The sequence below is a fragment of the Neophocaena asiaeorientalis genome, unplaced genomic scaffold (genome assembly GCF_003031525.2).
Source record: "Neophocaena asiaeorientalis asiaeorientalis breed wild unplaced genomic scaffold, Neophocaena_asiaeorientalis_V1.1 scaffold544, whole genome shotgun sequence".
NCBI classification, from domain to species: domain Eukaryota; kingdom Metazoa; phylum Chordata; class Mammalia; order Artiodactyla; family Phocoenidae; genus Neophocaena; species Neophocaena asiaeorientalis.
The window spans coordinates 343,535-364,791 of record NW_020173921.1 but is presented as its reverse complement, the minus strand read 5'-3'; the positions used below and the strand labels follow the sequence as shown (position 1 = coordinate 364,791).

Sequence of the window (21,257 nt, the reverse complement as noted above, 5' to 3'; positions counted from 1 at the left end):
AAAATTTAAATATGTAATAAAAACCAAAATTGTATGCTCATCTGAAACTTAACAAATGGCATACAGTTTAATAATGTTTTGTTAAATCTCACTGCAGGAGCTGGGTAAAAGGGAAAGAAAGAATTGGTGAACATCAAAAATCACAGAAATTCTAAAGGAAATTTATTATATTTTATGGATATATAAATTGTACTGGGCTAATAAAGATAGCACTTGCCACATGTTTTGTACTAAAGAGTAACTTTTTATAGTGACTATTTTAAGAACCAGTATCATCTGTGTTGAGCTCTGATTACATTTAAGTAAGTTTAATGTATTTCAAAGATGCTAAAATATATATTGCTCCTTTAAGAAAGAATGCACCTAATTTCATTTGTCTTGACCATATAAAAATAATTGGCTATACCCAACTTATAAAAGAGAGTTACAAAGGTAAGCATTAGCATAACATGTAGACACAATCTTAAACTGTATTAGTAAACTCTAAATTAATTACATTTACTATTAGCAGGCGGATTCCAGTTTTTTTTTGTTTTTTTTTGTTTTCCGGTACGCGGGCCTCTCACTGTTGTGGCCTCTCCCGTTGCGGAGCACAGGCTCCAGACGCGCAGGCTCAGCGGCCGTGCTCACGGGCCCAGCCGCGCCGCGGCATGTGGGATCTTCCCAGACCGGGGCACGAACCCATATCCCCTCCACCGGCAGGCGGACTCTCAACCACTGTGCCACCAGGGAAGCCCTACTATTACTCTTAATTGTCCAAGATAGTAAAATATAAAACAACTGCTTTCTATTACTTTATCTTTTTCATAAAATGATAGTAATTTAAGGGGTATAGCAGAAAATATTAGAGATAGAAAATTGAGATTTGGTTCTTGAGTCTGCCACTTATATTTACTGTGAGATTCTGGAATCATTTAACTTCTAAGTATCAGTTTCCTTCTAAGTGTCATTGAGATAATATCTACTTCTGATGGATAGTGATAAGATAAACTGAACTTCTGAGAATTAAATTAGAGAGAATTCTACACGTGCTTAAAAAAAAGAAAAGGTTGATGTTTTAGGAGACAGCATCCTTAAGCAAGGATCTATAAAAAGTGGCTGAGAAGTTTTACAAAATCACCTGGGCTGTCTTCAGAGTGGTCTCCGAAGAACTGAGAAACCTTACACCTAGTTCACTTCAGTGTGCTGTCCTAGCTGAACTGTCACCAACACAATCAAAATGTCACCTAGAAAAAGAACTTCGACAGTAAGACTTTCTGGATCTCAAGCAAAACCCAAGAAAAATATGCTCTGATCAATACTTAATTTTCTGGTCTGCACGGCAACCTCACTTGACAACAGTCACAATACATACGGCTTTCTCAGCTGGATGATACCAGCCAATGTCAGTGAGGCCCTCTTCTGACTCCAGGCCCACCTAGAAACTACGTGACTATAAATTTGGTTTTCCAGATTCCTTCCTCCATGGAGAATTCACTAGCCCTGAGCCTCTAGTTTCCTTAATGGTTATACTTCCTATGGTAAATTAATAAACTGCCATCTGGCTAAAAGTTTAGTTTCCTCTCCACCTATCTGGAGTCAAATACACATGCTGGAGATCAAGCAGGATTCTTAAATAATAATTCTATCCCATCACTCTAACTTCAGTATTGCTCTGCCCATTTGACGGGTAGAATTAAGTGGAATGAGGCTATCAACACAGTTATTATTTGTCAAGTGAAAGATTATAAGTTCACAGTACTTAACCATGAAGGACTACTGTAACTTGTTGAACACAAAGCCTTCTGGTTCAAGAGAGTAGACTGAGCATAGTCATTTGTTTCCTGTCCTGTTTCCCAGGACCTCATTAAATTTATGGAGCAGGAATAAAGCCAGAAGCAAACTTTTTTTTTTTTAATTTATTTATTTTTGTTGTGTTGCGTCTTCGTTTCTGTGCGAGGGCTTTCTCTAGTTGTGGCGAGCGGGGGCCACTCTTCATCGTGGTGCGCAGGCCTCTCTCACCATCGCGGCGCACAGGCCTCTCACCATTGCGGCCTCTCTTGTTGTGCAGCACACGCTCCAGACACGCAGGCTCAGTAGTTGTGGCGCACGGGCTTAGTTGCTCCACGGCATGTGGGATCCTCCCAGACCAGGGCTCGAACCCGTGTCCCCTGCATTGGCAGGCAGATTCTCAACCAGTGCGCCACCAGGGGAGCCCCAAGAGCAAACTTTTAACAGCAAAGAGAATGGGAGGAAGGCCACCCAGTGATGGGAGACCTCAGCAATATTCTGGACGCTGGAACGCCACATTTAAAAGGTCTCCAGTAAAACAGCTGGTTTCCTTCTCATTTACTTTAAAATATAACTTAAGGATCAAGAAACCCCAGGCATAAAGTCCCCAGTGATGAGGGTTCCCAGGTTCCTGATACTTAAATACAAACTAGCATAAATATGAATGAATCATCAGATATATACAGAAAACGATCAGCATGAGGGGAAAGAACAAGATAAACAGAAATGCTTCACGATGAACTGAAATGTAATTTACTTAAAGGAAACAAGGAAACGATTAAGAAAAATGTTTAGTATCTTCACATATTGACGAGGATATTACATCCATAAAACAAAGATGCTTGAAAAAGAAAAATGAGACACATAAAGTACCTCAAGGAAAGTACAACTCTGTTACATGAAATAAAGAATTCAGGGTATAGTTTGAAGATAAAGCTGAATACATAGCCAAGAATCTAGAGCAAAATGGTAGGCTGAAAATACCAAATATGAGAGGAGACAGATGATGAACTGAAGATGTCCAGCAACTAATGAACAAGAGCTCCCCAAGGGGAACATGGGGAAAACAGAAACTATCAAGTTAACTTCAAAAGAAGAAATAGACTGGCGCTGGATTTCTCACCAGTCAAAAATGAAACACAGATGGTGTAATGCCTTTAAAGTTCTAAAAGAAATGAAGCCTTCCATAGAATTCTAAGCACAAACCCATCAATTCTATCAATTGGGAGGATATAATACTTTTCAGATATACATTTTTTTTTGTTTTTTTTTCTTTTTGCTGTACGTGGGCCTCTCACTGTTGTGGCCTCTCCCGTTGTGGAGCACAGGCTCCGGACGCACAGGCTCAGCGGCCATGGCTCACGAGCCTAGCCGCTCCGCGGCATGTGGGATCTTCCCAGACCGGGGCACGAACCCGTGTCTCTTGCATCAGCAGGCGGACTCTCAACCACTGCACCACCAGGGAAGCCCCACACATTTTTTTCTTATTGAAGTAGAGTTGATTTACAAAGTTGTGTTAATTACTGCTGTACAGCAAAGTGATTCAGTTATGCATATATATACGTTCTTTTCTTACATTCTTTTCCATTACGGTTTATCACAGGATATTGAATGTAGTTCCCTGTGCTGTACAGTAGGACCTTGTTGTTTAGCCATCCTGTGTCTAATAGTTTACATCTGCTCACCCCAAACTCCCACTCCATCCCTCCCCCACCCCCCTCCCCTTGGCAACCACAGGTCTGTTCTCTAGTCTGTGAGTCTGTTTCTGTTTCATAGATAAGTTCACTTGTGTCATATTTTAGATTCCACATGTGATATCATATGGTATTTGTCTTGTTATTTCTGACTTATCTTCACATAGCGTGATAATCTCTAGGTCCATCCATGTTGGTGCAAATGGCATTATTTCATTCTCTTTTATGGCTGAGGAGTATGCCATTGTAATATATGTACCACATCTTCTTTATCCATTCATCTGTCGATGGACATTTAGATTGTTCCCATGTCTTGGCTACTGTACAGTGCTACTATGAACATAGGGGTGCATGTATCTTTCTAAATTATAGTTTTATCTGAATATATGCCCAGGAGTGGGATTGCTGGATCATGTGGTAATTCTATTTTTAGTTTTCTGAGGAACCTCCGTACTGTTCTCCATAGTGGTTGCACCAGTTTACATTTCCACCAACAGTGTAGGAGCGTTCCCTTTCCTCCACATGCCCTCCAACATTTGTTATTCGTAGACTTTTTAATGATGGTCATTCTGACCTTTGTGAGGTGGAACTTCCTTGTAGTTTTGATTTGCATTTCTCTAGTAATTAGCAACATTGAGCATCTTTTTATGGTCTGTATGTCTTCTTTGGAGTAATGTCTGTTAAGGTCTTCTGCCCATTTTTCAATTGGGTTGTTTTTTGTTGTTGAATTGTATAAGCTGTTTGTATATGTTGCAAAATAATCCCTTGTTGGTCGCATCATTTGCAAATATTTTCTCCCATTCTGTAGGCTGTCTTTTCGTTTTGTCTACGGTTTCCTTTGCTGAGCAAAAGCTTGTAAGTTTGATTAGGCCCCATTTGTTTATTTTTACTTCTACTGCCTTAGGAGACTGACCTAAGAAAACACTGGCACAATTTATGCCAGAGGATGTTTTGCCTATGATCTCTTTTAGGAGTTATATGGTGTCATGTCTTATGTTCAGGTATTTAAGCCATTTTGAGTTTTTGTGTGATGTGAGGGTATGTTCTAACTTCACTGATTTACATGCAGCTGTCCAGCTTTCCCAACACCACTTGCTGAACAGACTGTCTTTTCTCCACTGTATGTTCCTGATGAAGATTAACTTATTGTAGGTGTGGTGGGTTTATTTCTGGGCTCTCTATTCTGCTCCATTGATCCATATTCTGTTTTTATGCCAATACCACGCCATTTTGATTACTGTAGCTTTGTAGTACTGTCTGAAGTCTGGGAGGGTTACACCTCCTGCTTTGTTCTCTCTCTTCAGGATTGCTTTGGCAATTCTGGGTCTTTTATGGTTCCATATAAATTTTAGGATTATTTGTTTTAGTTATGTGAAAAATGTCATGGGTAATTTGATAGGGATTCCATTAAATCTGTAGATTTCTTTGGGTAGTATGCCCATTTTAACATTATTAATTCTGCCAATCGAAGAGCATGGGATATTTTTCCATTTCTTTGAATCATCTTCAGTTTCCTTTATTAATGTTTTATGGTTCTCAGCACATAAGTCTTTCACCTCCTTGGTCAGGTCTTCCTAAGTATTTTATTTTTTTGGATGTGATTTTTAAGGTATTGTTTTTTTACATTCCCTTTCTGATATTTCATTGTTAGTGTAAAGAAATGCAACCTATTTCTGTATGTTAATATTGTATCCTGCTACCTTGCTAAATTCATTTGTCAGTTCTAGTTGTTTTTGTGTGGAGTCTCTAGGGTTTTCTAAATATAGTATCGCGTCATCTGAATATAATGACAACTTTACCTCTTACCTACCAATGTGGATAACTTTTATTTCTTTTTCTTGTCTGATTGCTGTGGCTAGGATTTCCAATACTATGTTGAATAGAAGAGGTGAGAGTGGGCATACCAGTCTTGTGCCAGATTTTCGTGGGAAGGCTTCCAGCTTTTCACTGTTGAGCATTATTTTGGCTGTGAGTTTGTCATAAATAGTTTTTATTAGGTTGAGATATATTCCCTCTATACCCACTGTGGTAAGAGTTTTTATCATGAATGGATGTTGAATTTCTTTTCCTGCATCTACTGAGATGTTCATGTAGTTTCATCTTTTGTTTATGCGGTGTATCACATTGATTGATGTAAGTATGCTGAACTATCCTTGTGAACTTGCAGCCTGACTTCTACACTGTTTATGCACAAAAGCATAAAGCATGAGATAATATATACATTCTTCCATCTATCATCAAAAATATGGTGAATATTTTTCTGTCAAAACATATAAAGCTATATCATTACATTGTATGTAACATTATTTCAAGTATCCTCACTGATGGGTAAATACCCAAGTTGTTTCTTTTTGTTTGCTATTTCTTATCTAACCTCGATGGGATGTGGAAACTGGTTACTATTGGAGGAGCAAGAAAATGCAAACATGATTTCAAGATTTCCCTCTGAGTAAACAGTTTAGGGCACACAAAAGGCAGAGGACAACTCCTGCTACCCTATGAGATGAGGGTGACAGGTGGAAACTAAGTGGAAGAGGGAAGGAAAGGAGTTCAACCTTGGAATTGAGGTTTGAGGGGTTGGCAGGACATGCATTTTGGTATAGATAAACCAGATAGTGGTTAGAAGATATGAATGGAAATCTAAGATTCTGAATTTATTGATTAAACTATTAATACCCCTTAAATTATCCAGAATAACTAGGCTTATTTATTGTCAACTGTCAAGTCTCCAAAACATGACTTAGAAAACCTCATTGATCTAGTAAAGCTACATTTATTAGACTAACTGCAGTGAGGGAGATCAAGGAGGGCAAAGGCAAAGGGTATTTGTAAGGTTTAAGGGGCTGGGTTGGACCACTTTTATCAAGGTCTTAGACACTGTGGGGAACAGGCTAGAATTGGGCTACGTTTATGACACAGGTTTTGGGTTGGTGGACGCAGTGAAATGAGAAATCCTGAAGCAAGTCATCTTGGGCAATTCATCTTGGTAAGTAAGCTACTGGAGCTGTTTCACAGTAGGAGTTGTCAACCGTTTGTGTTTGTTCTCGGTGGTACTTAACGCAGGGCAGGGAAATGCAGGGAAATGCGTCAGTGCCCAGAACTGTTCATTAGCAACACAATGTTGGTGTCAGTTCCCCACATCTTCTGGGATTAAAACGCTTTTAAAACTTACAGAGCAGCATTTGGGAATGGTTTAGACTTTAGTCTACTATGAATTGTTAACAAGAGAGTGCCCTGGAATGGATAAGATGCTAGAGTTGGAGTACGTATGGAAAATATCCAGAAAGAAGGCACTAGGTTTCTGACACTATCATAAGAAGTGACTTTGACTAGAAAATCCTCCTGTTTCACTCACAGCTTTCTGAGCAAATGCTTAACATAAGAAAGTGTAAAAATTGCTCTATCTTTAAAAATAGGTGAGAAATTTATAGAAATATCTTAAATTAAGTAAGTTGGATTACATAACCAAACATAGAATACCATCTTTGCATTTAAATTGGTGGGTTATTTAAATATATGGAAAAATTCTTCAACAAGTTTTCAAGTATTATGTGTCCTCAGAGGTTTAATTTCTGAAGAGTTTTCATTATGTTCTTTGTGGATTTAAACTGTCCTTTTGCAGAGCCTCAAAAGCCTCATTCTTCAACATGTCATTTATCCCAGTTTTTCACAGTGCATTTACCCTCTTTGTGGATTTAAACTGTCCTTTTGCAGAGCCTCAAAAGGAATACATTCTGTAAACCTAGTCAAAGAATGACTCATTTTCCACAGCTTAATATTCCTATAATTAAACCAAGGTATATTTGATGCTAGAAATTTATACCAGAAATGACAGGAAAATGTGAGAGACAAATTATTTTGTAGCAGATTCAAAACTGAAAGTAAACACAAAAGATCAACTCACTTGCACAAGAAGGTATACTTTTTAATCTAAATTGCTTAGGGAATTACCAGATAGCATACACTGTATGCACTAATTCTTATGTTCAAAATATGTTCTGTCATTTTGTGGGGCAAAATTTATCATGTTGAACCACTGGGCATATCAATTTAAATTTTTTGGAATTTAAGAAAAATAATACATAGAAGTGTAAATTTTTAAAAGGATATAAATAATGTATAATTATATAAATAATGTAATTATAATACCGCCAAAATGGTAATTAGAAGTGGTTATCTTTAGTAATTCCATATCGTGGCCTGCACTTGGTACTGTCAGTTATTAAAATAGTAGCCATCTGGTGGTGTACAGTAGTTCTCATGTGTTTTTTTTCCCTCCCTTTTATCATTTTCTCAAAATATATACACTTATGTTTTCTGAACCACATATCATGTGATTTAACCTCTTAACAACAGAGCACTTTTTAATAGCCGGATGTTCTCTTACATAACCAGAGAACAGCTATTAAATTTAGGAATTTTAATAATGATTCTATTTTTTTAAATGTGCTCTACAGTCCATTCTTTAACATGTCATTTATCCCAGTGTAGTTTTCACAGTGCATTCACCCTCTAGCGCAAGATCCAATCCAGGACCACATATTACATTGTGTTCTGCTGTTCCTTGACTACCCTGAATCTGTGAGTTCCTGAGCCTCTGGTCTTTGACGACAATGACAGTTCTGAAGCACACAGCCAGTTCCTTTATACCGTGTTTGTCAGTTGTCAGTCTGGGTTTGTCTCCTGTTTCCTCGGGATCTGATTCTTGTTCCCCGTTCTTCCCAGGGTGTCACATCCTGAGGCACAGGCCGCGCTGCCCCTGGATGATGTTAGTTTTGTTCACCCGGTACGGCGTGTGCCCATTTTCCTCTGAGATGTGCTATGACACCTACTACCTTTCCTCTTACAGCTAACAAACGGTAAGTGGAGACGCCTCATTGTGGTTTTAATCTGCAGTTTTCTAAACTGAGTTTAATTTCAGTTACTGTATCTTCATTTTTAAACATTGTATTTGGTTCATTTACAAATCTGCTAGGGTTTCATTCATTCTTTTTTAATACTTTGTTGTTCCCTGCCGATATTTTGATCTGGTCTTATTCCTTTCATCACAGTTAGCTGTTCCATAATCTGTGTTGGTAATTCCAATATCAGGGCTGTGCAAGTCTCTTTCTGCCGTCTGCTATTTCTTCTAGCTCTCTTACATGCTGTTTTGATTCCTTGTGTGCTTGTATATTTGACTCCGATGTCTTCACTTGCACTCCTCTGTGGGAATTCCGTGAAGCCAAGAATTATGGTACTTTCCTCTAGGGAGGATTAAATTTACTTGCACCATGTGCCTACCACACTGCCAGAAATTTCAATGAAACGAATTCACTCTGGTGATGTGCATTTGGCCTGCAAATCTGCAAAGAGCTAGTCTGCAGCTACAATTTCTTAGGAATGTGATTCCTTCCTCCCTGTTCTTGACACTAAGGGCCAACTTTGCTTTCGGTTTTCTGCAAGTAATATGTTTAACTTTACTTGTGGTTTACCCTCACATGATGGTGCCATCCTTGGGAGAGGGAGGGGCTTAGCTTTGTAAGAGGCTGCATTTCCTATGAGATGCCAACCACTCACGTGGGCTCTAGACCTGCGCTGTCGAGTATAACAGCCACTGGTAACATGGCTGAGACTGAAACTAGGGAACTGAATTTCTAATTGTATTTAATTTTAATTAATTTAACTTAAACTAAAAACTGAAGCAGTGTAAAATATTTTTTCATTAAACAACTTTAGTGCTTTGGTAGAACTATACTTCACTTTAACCAATAAACGTTCTCATTTAGATAATGAAAATTTAGTGTTTGAATTAAGATGTTCCTTAAGTATAAAACACACACCACACACCAGGTTTTGAGAACTTAGTATGAAAAAGGATATAATGTGTGGCACAGAGAAGGCTCTTGGACACCTCCCTTGTTTACCTGGGACGAAGCCAGACAGCAGCCCTCTATACTCTGTCTCTCCTTCACGAAAGATCTGCTACGCTGTTTGTCCCCAATGATCAATCAGAACAAGAGGCTTGTTGATTTGACCTGAGTAACCTTTAGTTAGATTTCCCTCCTTCTCCAGGCCCCCAAAGGGGCTCCTTCTGCCCTACCCTCAGCCTGAGCCAGCAGACAGCCCTTCCTAAGCAAGCCCTCCTGGCTGACCTCAGGAAAAACATCCCATGGTCATCCCACTCTTACAGCTCGTTCCTTCTAGCCTTGCTTACTCCTCCCTAGAAAAGAAAAGCCCTCTCCTGCCTGGCGTCTGAAACACCTGCAAATATCTCACGGTCAGCTCCTCTTTTTGTAGCATCCCCTCTTCCTACTGTAATAATCTGTTTATATATGTCTCTCCTCTTGACTGCTTGAAATGGTGGATCACTCTTCCCTTGGCTTACAGGAAACTACCGTCACCTAATCTTCCTTCTTAGTTCTCCGTTGCTGGTTGCTCTTCTTGCAACGGGACGGCCACAGAGCTCCACCCTCCCACCTCTTCTCTGTTTGAGTTCACCCTCTAGGTGATCTCACATCCAACCTCACAGCTTTCCTTCCCACCTGCCCCAGCCAACCTGGCATAAACTTCTCCAGACTCCAGACCCAACTCAACTGCCAACTCAAGATCTGTACTTGGATGTTCAACAAAGGACTCAACCCAAAATACTCAAACCAGAACCCCATGTTCTCCCTCACTGCCTGAGTGAGGGAAACAGATCTGTGGAATTAAGAATATTCTCACTTTGCAAAAAGAGTCAAGAGGCATTAGCCAAACAGGAAGCTCCTGAATGCACTTCTGTATGGTATCATACTAAAAATTAGATTCATATACAACTTTCAGCAATATCCTCTTGCTTTCAGTCCACGTGCCATTTATATGTGGGGTTTTTAAGGCTATTTAGAAAGCATGGTAAAAATCCCAAACCAAAAACAAATGCAGAAAGGAATTTTCTTCATAGTTAAATCTTTTCACTTAATTCTCTAATACTTCAGCCCATACTACCCTAACTGAAATTGCACTCTCAAAGGTTTAAGATTGGCTCGTTGGTAAATATCTCTCTGAAGCATCCACACGAATGATCTCTGCACACAGCGGTACCTTGGATCCTGTAATGCTTTAGTATTCTGTTCATCTCTCATTGCCCAGACTCATGTTTCCTTCTCACATAACCTAGGTTTAAGCTCTCTGACCTCTGATTTTCTTTTATATCGTCTGTGAGTGACTTCAAATGACTGTCTCCATTATACTAAAAAAGCAGTAACACCCTTTTGTTTTTAAAATTAAAGGGCAGATGATGCAAACAAAACACAAACATGTGAAATGTAGAAAAAAAAGAGACTTGGAATCCAGACACTTGCATTATAGTCCCAAGTCTCATACTATCAACTTTTAACTTATCTCTTAGGGCCTTAGTATCTGTATCTGCAAAAAAAGGGTATTAAACCAGTTAGATGCATGGCCTCACTAAAGTCCCCTTTTTTTGCTTTAACATTCTAGTTTATATTTTAAAAATTGTTTACAACTTAAGTGTCTCTTTGTAGCCTGTATTTCCATTTCTATACTTGTTATACAGAAAAAGAGGGGGAAAAGATTCTCTATCTCTAACTGACATAATATCTTAGATAAAAGTTTGCAGAAGGATAGGTACTTGAGGTTCTGAGAAAACAAGTCAACCTGCTTTTATCACTGACAAAAGCAAAACAGCTTGGTAAACACGTTTTATTTATAGAGAATGTATTTTGAGCCACTCCTTGATAACGGGCTTGTTTACTCCAGAACTTAGTGTTCAACTACTTTCTAAAGTAAGATATCAACGCACATTTTACTTTAGTAATTTTCCTCTAACATTATATTTAGTTATTCAAAATAATTCTTACTTTTCCCTTTGTACTTAATATATATAATTTTAACCCTGCTTTAGCTCTTTAAGTTCAAGTCAGTTTTTTGTAATTCACGTAGTTTAAAGTTTAACACATCAGTTTCTATTTTAGCATCATCAGCTAACTTGAGTCATCTTAACCATTTGTCCTAGTAAAATTATATCCTAAAGCTAAAATCTAAAGCCATAGATCATTCGATGATTTTTTAAGGCTGGCTATACATATTAACAAATATACTTAACCAGAATAATCCATAAAAATCCAGTTTGATTTATACAGATTATCACATTTCCAGTTGCTTTAATGTCCAAATAAGACAACTCAAGTTTACTCCAAGGAAAGATAAAGTAATTAAATAGGATGGCAGAAATAAGACTTTGGGTTCATAGATTTTTAAAACTGATCATTTGGAAATATATTTTCTTGCTTCATCCCTCACTGTACTCCCCAAATATTCAATGCTCCTGCCACAATTTATTTTTTCTGTAAGATGCCAAGTAGATTTGTTTTTATGCCTTGTTAATGCAGGTTCCTTCTCTGCTTGGAATAGCCTGCAGTTTTTTTTTGTTTGTTCATTTGGATTTAACTTATGCTTTGGGGCCCACACTGCAGAGAAAACCATTAGCCCCTTTTGCCTTCCCATAGCATTTTGTCTGTAGCTTCATTATAGCTTGCCATTTACTTTTCTATTACAATTATTCATTTTCATATCCAAATCCATTAGGCTGTTTGCTTTCCAAAGGCAGGAACTGTGGTATATACGTGTCTCCTCTGATGCTTTCTCTCCTTCCCAGAATCTACCCCAGTACTCTATTCTGTTTGTCCACAAAGGGAAACTGATCATCCATCTTCCTCTTTGGGCTCAAATATTTCTGTATATTTATGTTATTCTTCATAATTCTGTGTCTGTTTTAACTATTTTATTCACACTAACATATACGTTGTCTGTGTATTAATGCTTATTAGATTAAGCAGCAATTAAAGAACGTGAAACTAAGAATGTAAATAAAAGTCCTTTTGTCATATTAGCATATAAAATTTAAAACTTGATTTCTAATTTGCTCAGCTGACTCATTTTGAACTTATAAACAATGCATTACCTGTAAGGGTAAATTAAGTAATACTGTTGTTTTAAGGTAACTTTGTGAACATAGTATGATAGGCATTCTTTATAAATCTGTTAAATCATCCTATTCTTTAAAGGATCATTTTAAACACAAAAAAACCTTAACTATTTTTAGATGACTCTCAAACATTATAACATTTAATAAATGCCAGACCACCTCATGTATGAATGCAATATTACTTAAGAAAAACAAGTCTATGAAATGCACTTAATAATGGTAAGAGGTCAATATATGTATTTTTAGAAATCACTGCTTTAACATCTTTCTAGGGAGATTACCTTTCCTCCAAAATAATTTTAAGTATAACACTCTAAATTATAATTTTTGTTTCATAATCTAAAAATCATTCTCCAAAATTCTGTTACTTGCAAAAGGTACACAACGAAGGTGACATCAAGCACCTTATGGGGTATTTATATTACAGTATTATCTACTCTAGTCAAAGTGCCCACTAAAATGTCACAAGTAATAGTGTTGCGTTTCTCCTCTTCATGCTGACATTTCCTAGTGTGCAGTAACTGGACTCTGTCACCACACTTAACACCCCATCCCCACCCGTATGCGTCAAATCTCACGTTCTAACCTGCTCCTTCATCTTTTGCCATCATTTCAAAAAATGTTTAACATTTAAAACTCAATAATTTTCATCTCCTTATATATGAATTAGAAGGATTAATATTTTCTGTATGAGCAGCAGTCCCCAAAGCCGTCTTAATTTTGAACCTGGCGGAGGAGAGTTCTCTTAGAGCCCCTCATCATTTTTATTTAAAGTATTCTCTTAAAAAAATCTACCCTGCCACCCCAAGTTCAATGGTCATATTTCTACCATCCTCTTCCAAGTATGCACAGGCAAATTTGACATTCAGAGATTAGCTGGAGAACCAAAATAATACTGGGAAAAATAAAGCCATAAACCTAAAGGGTATGTTTCTGTACTGCAAAGCAACATTTCAAAGAATAAGTCAACTAAAATGTTTTACAAAAATATTCGGCAGTTCAAAGGAGGTCATTTTAACCAGTGGTCCCCAGCCTTTTTGGCACCAAGGACCGGTTTCGTGGAAGACAATTTTTCCACGGACTAGTGGGGGAGGGGGGATGGTGTGGGGATGATTCAAGCGCGTTACATTTGTTGTGCCCTTTGTTTCTATTATTATTACATTGTAATATATAACGAAATAATTATATAACACACCATAATGCAGAATCTGGGGGAGCCCTGAGCTTGTTTTCCTGCAACTAGATGGTCCCATCTGGGGCTGATGGGAGACAGTGACCAGTCTACTCTGTGATCTCGTTCTGGTTGTTGTCACTGCAGAAAACCCTGCTTCACAAAGATGGGATGTTGGAAATGGAGGCAGGCTCTTCAGTGCTTTTGTGGCAATCTCAGGATATTCCGCCTTGACTTTAATCCAGAACGTATGGAGATGTGAAGTTGTCTCAAACATACTTTTGAGGGCACCGTCATTTGCGATCAAGCAGTTGATCCTCTTCCAATACAAAGTCAGTTCACCTGGCTTATTCACAAATGGGTGGTCGTGGATCCATTCCTTCCCAGTTCAGGGGTCTTTTATGGTTGGGAAGTAATGCTAAACTCTTCTGAAAGCTGAGTTAGGTGATCATGCACCAGCTGGGAGAAAGGCGGCCCTGGCTCAGACTTTCAAAATCTCTGCTAATGTTTGAAACATGTCAAAAATCCCAATGTTCGCTCGTCACCCCCACAATTCCAGTTTGGCTTTGAATGCAGCCACTTTATCTGCAGACTTGAACACAGTTGCTGTTCTCTCCTCAAGTGACAGATTGAGTTCGTTGAGCAGGTTGAATACTTCACACAAGTAAGCAAGTTTTGCGACCCATTCTGTGTCACTGAAATGTGCTGCCAGTGGTGACTGTTTTTCTAAAAATCTCTGGAGAGGCTCTCGTAACTCAGAAACTCTGGCCAGTGATCTACCTTTGGAAAGCCATCTCACTCTGTGTGTAAGAGAAGACGTGTGTGCTCTGCGTCCATCACCTCACAGAGCTGCGTGAACAGACGTGAGTTAAGGGCATGTACTTTAATGTGGTTGATAGTTTTAATCACATCCTGCAAAACGTTAAGTTCAGGTGACATTTTTCGGCTAGCCAGCATTTCTCTATGGATGACACAGTGTGTGGACTCACATTCAGAAGCGACCTCTTTGACCCGAGTAGCGAAACCAGAAAGCCATCCAGTCATGGCAACCGCTGTCTGTGCATATACCGACACAAAATGACCAATTCAGTTTTCCCGATATGTAATCATTCAAAGACTTGAAGAGCTCTGCAGCTGTGGTGTTGGTTGGTAACAAAAGTGCACATAACATATTCTCATGCACACCCTACTGAAAAATATATCACACAAAAACAAGCATTGTTGCCTTGTTGTCAACATCGGTAGACTCGTCGACCTGGATTGTGTACCACAGTGACTCATTAATCCTCTCGAACAATTGTGCCTCAACAGCCTCTGCTATTTCATCAATTCGTCTAGTTATGGTGCCAGCCGAAAGAGGAACACGTGCGACCTTTTGAACTGCAGCTTCTCCTAAAAGTTCATGACAAATGTCCTTAGCAGCAGGCAGGATCGACTCTTCACCCAATATAAAGGGCTTCTTAGCTTTAGCAATGCGGTTAGCCACTAAGAAGGATGCTCTCAGTGCAGACACGTTTGATGAAGTGGTGGCCTTCAATAATTGCTTTCCTTCATGTTCATGATTTTTCCTTTTGAAAAACTCCAAAGCCTTGTCTTTTAATGCAGGGTGCTTGGTCTCCATGTGGCAAAGCAGTTTTGAAGGTTTCATGGCTTTGTTGGATAGCCAGTCACCACATATTATATACAAAGCGGGCTTGGAGAATGTGAATCACCTGTTGCAATGAACCCATAACTTAAGTAGGACTCTTGGTATTTTCTTTTAAATGCAGCTTTCTTTTTGTTGGCAGTCTTAAGAGTCTTCTGTCTCATCATTGGGTCTTTCTTTCTCCCTTTTCAAAGAAGCTCCCCAGCAACAAAGAAGCTGCCCAGCGACGTTTGTTTTTTACTCATTTTGCCTAGGGTTATCTTGTGGGCTTACCAAAAACTGTGAATGAGACAAGGACGCAGTGCAGGAAAGAGGCATGGATGGAAGTGGTAAATAAAATAATGGGCAGGCCAGGCACATACTAAAATAAGTGTCGGATTCCAACTTAAAGCCTGCCACCAGATGCAGCTTAACTGTCACTTGCCACTCACTGGTAGGGTTCTGACATGAGTCTGCAAGCAGCTGATTTATGAGGGTCTCTGTGCCGTCACACCTCTCTGCTCATGATCATCTGTATTTGCAGCTGCTCCCCAGCGCTAGCATCAGCGCCTCAGCTCCACCTCAGGTCATCAGGCATTAGATTCTCATAAGGACCGTGCAACCTAGATCCCTCGCATGTGCAGTTCACAGTAGGGTCTGCGCTCCTGTGAGAATCTAATGCTGCAGCTGGTCTGACAGGAGGCGGGGCTCAGGCGGTAATGCAAGCCATGGGGAGCGGCTGCAAATACAGACGAAGCTTCGCTCTGCTTGCCTGCCGCTCACCTCCTGCTGTGTGCCTGGTTACTAACAGGCCAGGAACCGATACCAGTCCGTGGCCTGGGGGCTAGGGACCCCTGATTTAAGTCACTATAAATTAGATTAGACTGATAAAGAAAAATACTGAATGTGATTCATAAAAAAGTTATGGCTAAGGGTATGATTTAACTAAACTTACTGATCTATAACACAAAAATTCACTCAGTTCAGCAATATAAGGGCATTTTAAACACCTTTATCAGTGCAACTTAATTTTGAAATTTTGATGTTTTTCTGCTAAGGTTTCAATACTACTGTAAGAATTTAAGAAACAGAACCTATTTTATCTTCAAGATCAGTGCCCTCTTAAAAAAAAAATTACAAATCAACTCAACAGTAATTTTTCATTCTACTTTCACTGAGCTAAAAATGACAACCCAAAGCATTTCAACTATCAACCCTAGTGTGACATGTGTATGTACATTTCAAAGTAAAAAACCTGGGACTAAACTCATTACAAAAGTAGAGCTGGAAAATCAAGTCACATTTATTTATAATAGAAACCTATAATAGAATCTAAAGAAATAATGGTTCTGATGAACCTAGGGGCAGGACAGGAATAAAGACGCAGACATAGAGAATGGACTTGAGGACATGGGGAGGGGGAAGGGTAAGCTGGGACAAAGCGAGAGAGTGGCATGGACATATATACACTACCAAATGTAGAATAGATAGCTAGTGCGAAGCAGCTGCATAGCACAGGGAGATGAACTCAGTGCTTTGTGACCACCTAGAGGGGTGGGATAGGGAGGGTGGGAGGGAGACACCAGAGGGAGGAGATATGGGGATGTATGTATATGTACAGCTGATTCACTTTGTGGTAGAGCGGAAACTAACAAACAATTGTAAAGCAATTATACTCCAATAAAGATGTTAAAAAAAAAAAAGAAACCTTTTACTATTATTTCTTCTTCATGTCTGCTTCCCCATCTCATCTCTTGATTTATTCTTTTCTCCCAGTTTTAGTCGCTTCCCTTCCTTCCCTTACACCCTGGACTCTGCGGTAGGTCTCATTCTCTCACTCTTAGCTTGTCCTTGGCTTACCATTCTACTCAGTCCTTCAACCCACCTTCCCAGACAGCCTAGGCAATGATGGAGAATGGTACCAGCTCTCTGCTCATGATCATCTGTATTTGCAGCTGCTCCCCAGCGCTAGCATCAGCGCCTCAGCTCCACCTCAGGTCATCAGGCATTAGATTCTCATAAGGACCGTGCAACCTAGATCCCTCGCATGTGCAGTTCACAGTAGGGTCTGCGCTCCTGTGAGAATCTAATGCTGCAGCTGGTCTGACAGGAGGCGGGGCTCAGGCGGTAATGCAAGCCATGGGGAGCGGCTGCAAATACAGACGAAGCTTCGCTCTGCTTGCCTGCCGCTCACCTCCTGCTGTGTGCCTGGTTACTAACAGGCCAGGAACCGATACCAGTCCGTGGCCTGGGGGCTAGGGACCCCTGATTTAAGTCACTATAAATTAGATTAGACTGATAAAGAAAAATACTGAATGTGATTCATAAAAAAGTTATGGCTAAGGGTATGATTTAACTAAACTTACTGATCTATAACACAAAAATTCACTCAGTTCAGCAATATAAGGGCATTTTAAACACCTTTATCAGTGCAACTTAATTTTGAAATTTTGATGTTTTTCTGCTAAGGTTTCAATACTACTGTAAGAATTTAAGAAACAGAACCTATTTTATCTTCAAGATCAGTGCCCTCTTAAAAAAAAAATTACAAATCAACTCAACAGTAATTTTTCATTCTACTTTCACTGAGCTAAAAATGACAACCCAAAGCATTTCAACTATCAACCCTAGTGTGACATGTGTATGTACATTTCAAAGTAAAAAACCTGGGACTAAACTCATTACAAAAGTAGAGCTGGAAAATCAAGTCACATTTATTTATAATAGAAACCTATAATAGAATCTAAAGAAATAATGGTTCTGATGAACCTAGGGGCAGGACAGGAATAAAGACGCAGACATAGAGAATGGACTTGAGGACATGGGGAGGGGGAAGGGTAAGCTGGGACAAAGCGAGAGAGTGGCATGGACATATATACACTACCAAATGTAGAATAGATAGCTAGTGCGAAGCAGCTGCATAGCACAGGGAGATGAACTCAGTGCTTTGTGACCACCTAGAGGGGTGGGATAGGGAGGGTGGGAGGGAGACACCAGAGGGAGGAGATATGGGGATGTATGTATATGTACAGCTGATTCACTTTGTGGTAGAGCGGAAACTAACAAACAATTGTAAAGCAATTATACTCCAATAAAGATGTTAAAAAAAAAAAAGAAACCTTTTACTATTATTTCTTCTTCATGTCTGCTTCCCCATCTCATCTCTTGATTTATTCTTTTCTCCCAGTTTTAGTCGCTTCCCTTCCTTCCCTTACACCCTGGACTCTGCGGTAGGTCTCATTCTCTCACTCTTAGCTTGTCCTTGGCTTACCATTCTACTTCAGTCCTTCAACCCACCTTCCCAGACAGCCTAGGCAATGATGGAGAATGGTACCAGCTATACAGATTTGTTCCACAAAAATACAGATAGATAATTCATCTCTGGTCCTTGACATATTTATCTATCACTAACTTATCTTCAGTCAGATCCTTCTTCTGTTCACCGATCAAAACTTTTGCCACTTTCTTCAGTTCTGTGCCCAATGGCCCACACAATTCTCAGCAGATGACTGAACTTAAACTTCACAGCAAAATGAGACAATCATACAGAACTTCCTGTTCACCCTAAGAAATTACTATCTGAGTCCATATTGTTGCTTCCTTCCTTGCTCTAGAGAAAGAGGCATCCCTCCTTCTAGCTAAAGCATTCAGTCTTTGATGCTCTAAATACCAGCTCCTCCAGAACTGGATGGTACTGGCCCATCATTTAACCTTCGTGATATTTTTCTTCAACTTTTCCTGCTCCATTAATTCCATTCCATCTTCCCTGAAGTCTCTCCTCGTTTAAAAAGAAAAAAACAAAGATTGTCCCCGACCCTGCACGCCTGCTCTAGTTTCCATCCAATCCCTCTCAATCTCCACAAATAATTTATGTGAAGAATATAAACTCAGTCACGGCTTTGTATCGCTTTTTATTCACTGCACTTAGCTTTCGCCTCCACCGCCTCTGTGCAGTCCCCTTCCCCACACCTGCTTCACCCGCCTGCCCCTGGGTAGCCGTCCTCCTCCGAGCCCTGGTCTCCACGCTCCTCTCTCTCCACCTTCTGAGTTCATTATGCAAATATCCAAGTGCCCACGAAATCTCCGCCTCAAGGTCTGTGAGACATCTCAAGTCAACTAAGCATTTCTTACATTTCTTCTCTAATCTTAGTATCCATTTTTAACTCAGCTTGCTGATACCAAAATTTACCCCATTACTCAGTAACTGGAGGGCCATTCTAGAATATTCTGTTGCCTTGCCACTGCTTCAGACCCAAGCAAGCAGAAATCCTCTTGCTTCTCTCTTCATCTCACACCCTCCAGACCACTGTTTACTCCAGGCTCTCACCATCTCTCCTGCATGACTGCACACAGCCCCTGCCGGCAGCCTCCCCCAGCCGATTTCTATGCTCAGCTCTCAACTTCTCCAACCCGTTCTCTCTGTTATAATAAAGTTACTGAAAACAAACCAGACCACAGTTTCAACTTCCTTGCTTAGAACTCTTCCAAGGCCTTCCGGGGCTTGAGTCCTAACTCTGCAATCCCATTTTCTCCCTCCCTCTAACCCACACCCCTCCAGAATTAAAACAACAAAACAATAACAGTGCTTTACATTCGCTGGAACACAAAACTTTACAATTTAAGCGAATTACGTTTGAGCATTTTGTTCCTCTGCCTAGAACAGCCTCCCCTTGATGCACATACCAGGTAAATTCTTCATTCACCTTGAGAGGCAGCTCTGCTCTCCCTTTTCTGAAGCCCTGCTTTCTGAAGACCACCACCCCACAGTGATCTCCACGTAGAGCTCTGTACTTCTTCCACTGGGCTACCCTGGACTCTGTACCTATTCCTGTTACTCTACCACATTCCAGAGTTGACCCTGGTAAAAAACTCCAAATTTATCTTTTCCATAACGGTACCCCTGAATGATTTATCAAGAAATATACTATATTTGACATATTATTTTACCCTGAAATAAAAGCATACTATTATATTCAAAGGGAAAAAAAACCCTCATCTTAGCACACAGAAAACAGAAAAAAAAAAGATTGTCTCAAAATTCACAGAGGTTAAGAGCAGAGGATCTCAGAGCTTTTGTCAGAATACACACAAAGTACTTAGCACAGTGTCTGAAACACAATTACATGTTCTTAATAGTTAATCGCTGTCATCATTAACATTATTATTATTAACTAAAGTAACCAGAGTTGGATGGATCAAAATTTGTTCTAGGTCATAGGTACTTTAGGCCTCAGTCCTAAATATTGCAGATACCACCAAAACTCTCCTGAAATTTTTAAGAACAATGAAAAAAGACCTTTAGAATGTTTCTCATTATACTAGTACACGTGATAAATAATAACTACGTTTTGTTCTTCAAAAGTAAATACTTTGTAATGATACTTTCCCTAATGGAAATCAGTAAATTACCAAGATATTCTACTGAAGACACCAAGGTCTTCTTGCTAGAATTTCCTTTGTCACCACATATTAAAACAAATGCATCAAATGATTAAGACGCCAAAATGCATGACACATCTTTTCTTACAGAGCTATAAATTCTAAGATGGGTGATAAAAGCTACTTTACCTTCAGGGGCATCTGCATCACATCTCTTTGGCACAGAAAGGGTTGAATTGCCTTTATGGGCATCATAAGTTATATTGCTCTGAAAGATAAAATATAGTTAAAATATAAATAGTATATTAATATATTTCGATTAAAAAGTAATCACTTTATGAACTTTATAATGTTTTCTATTAAACTACATCTAGCTAATATTCTAAAAGGTAAATTACATAAAATTGCAACTAGAAGAAAAAGATTTAGGGTAAATTTAACATTAGGGCTTTCCTATAACAATCATTAGGCCCTGTGTTGAACAACAGAGCTTCTGCCCAGAGAAACGGCCTACTTATTTTTCCACTGTGGAACAAGAAAAGAATATCATTCATCCATGCAAAAGCATGACGATATTTCATTCATTCACAGAAGAATGTTTTATAAGCATGACCTAGTGAACCAGGTGCAGGAGATAAGGCAAGAAGAGAATAA

General features: G+C 39.4%; 1 protein-coding gene across 1 annotated transcript in view; it reads right to left on the bottom strand.

The window, feature by feature from the left end:
• Positions 1 to 21,257, bottom strand: part of LMBRD1 (LMBR1 domain containing 1) — a 115,163-nt gene that overhangs the window by 5,426 nt on the left and 88,480 nt on the right. Inside the window, exon 14 of the mRNA XM_024752146.1 lies at positions 20,793 to 20,871. Within this exon, the coding sequence (XP_024607914.1) occupies positions 20,793 to 20,871 (79 nt within the window). The remainder of the gene's footprint in view (positions 1 to 20,792; positions 20,872 to 21,257) is intronic.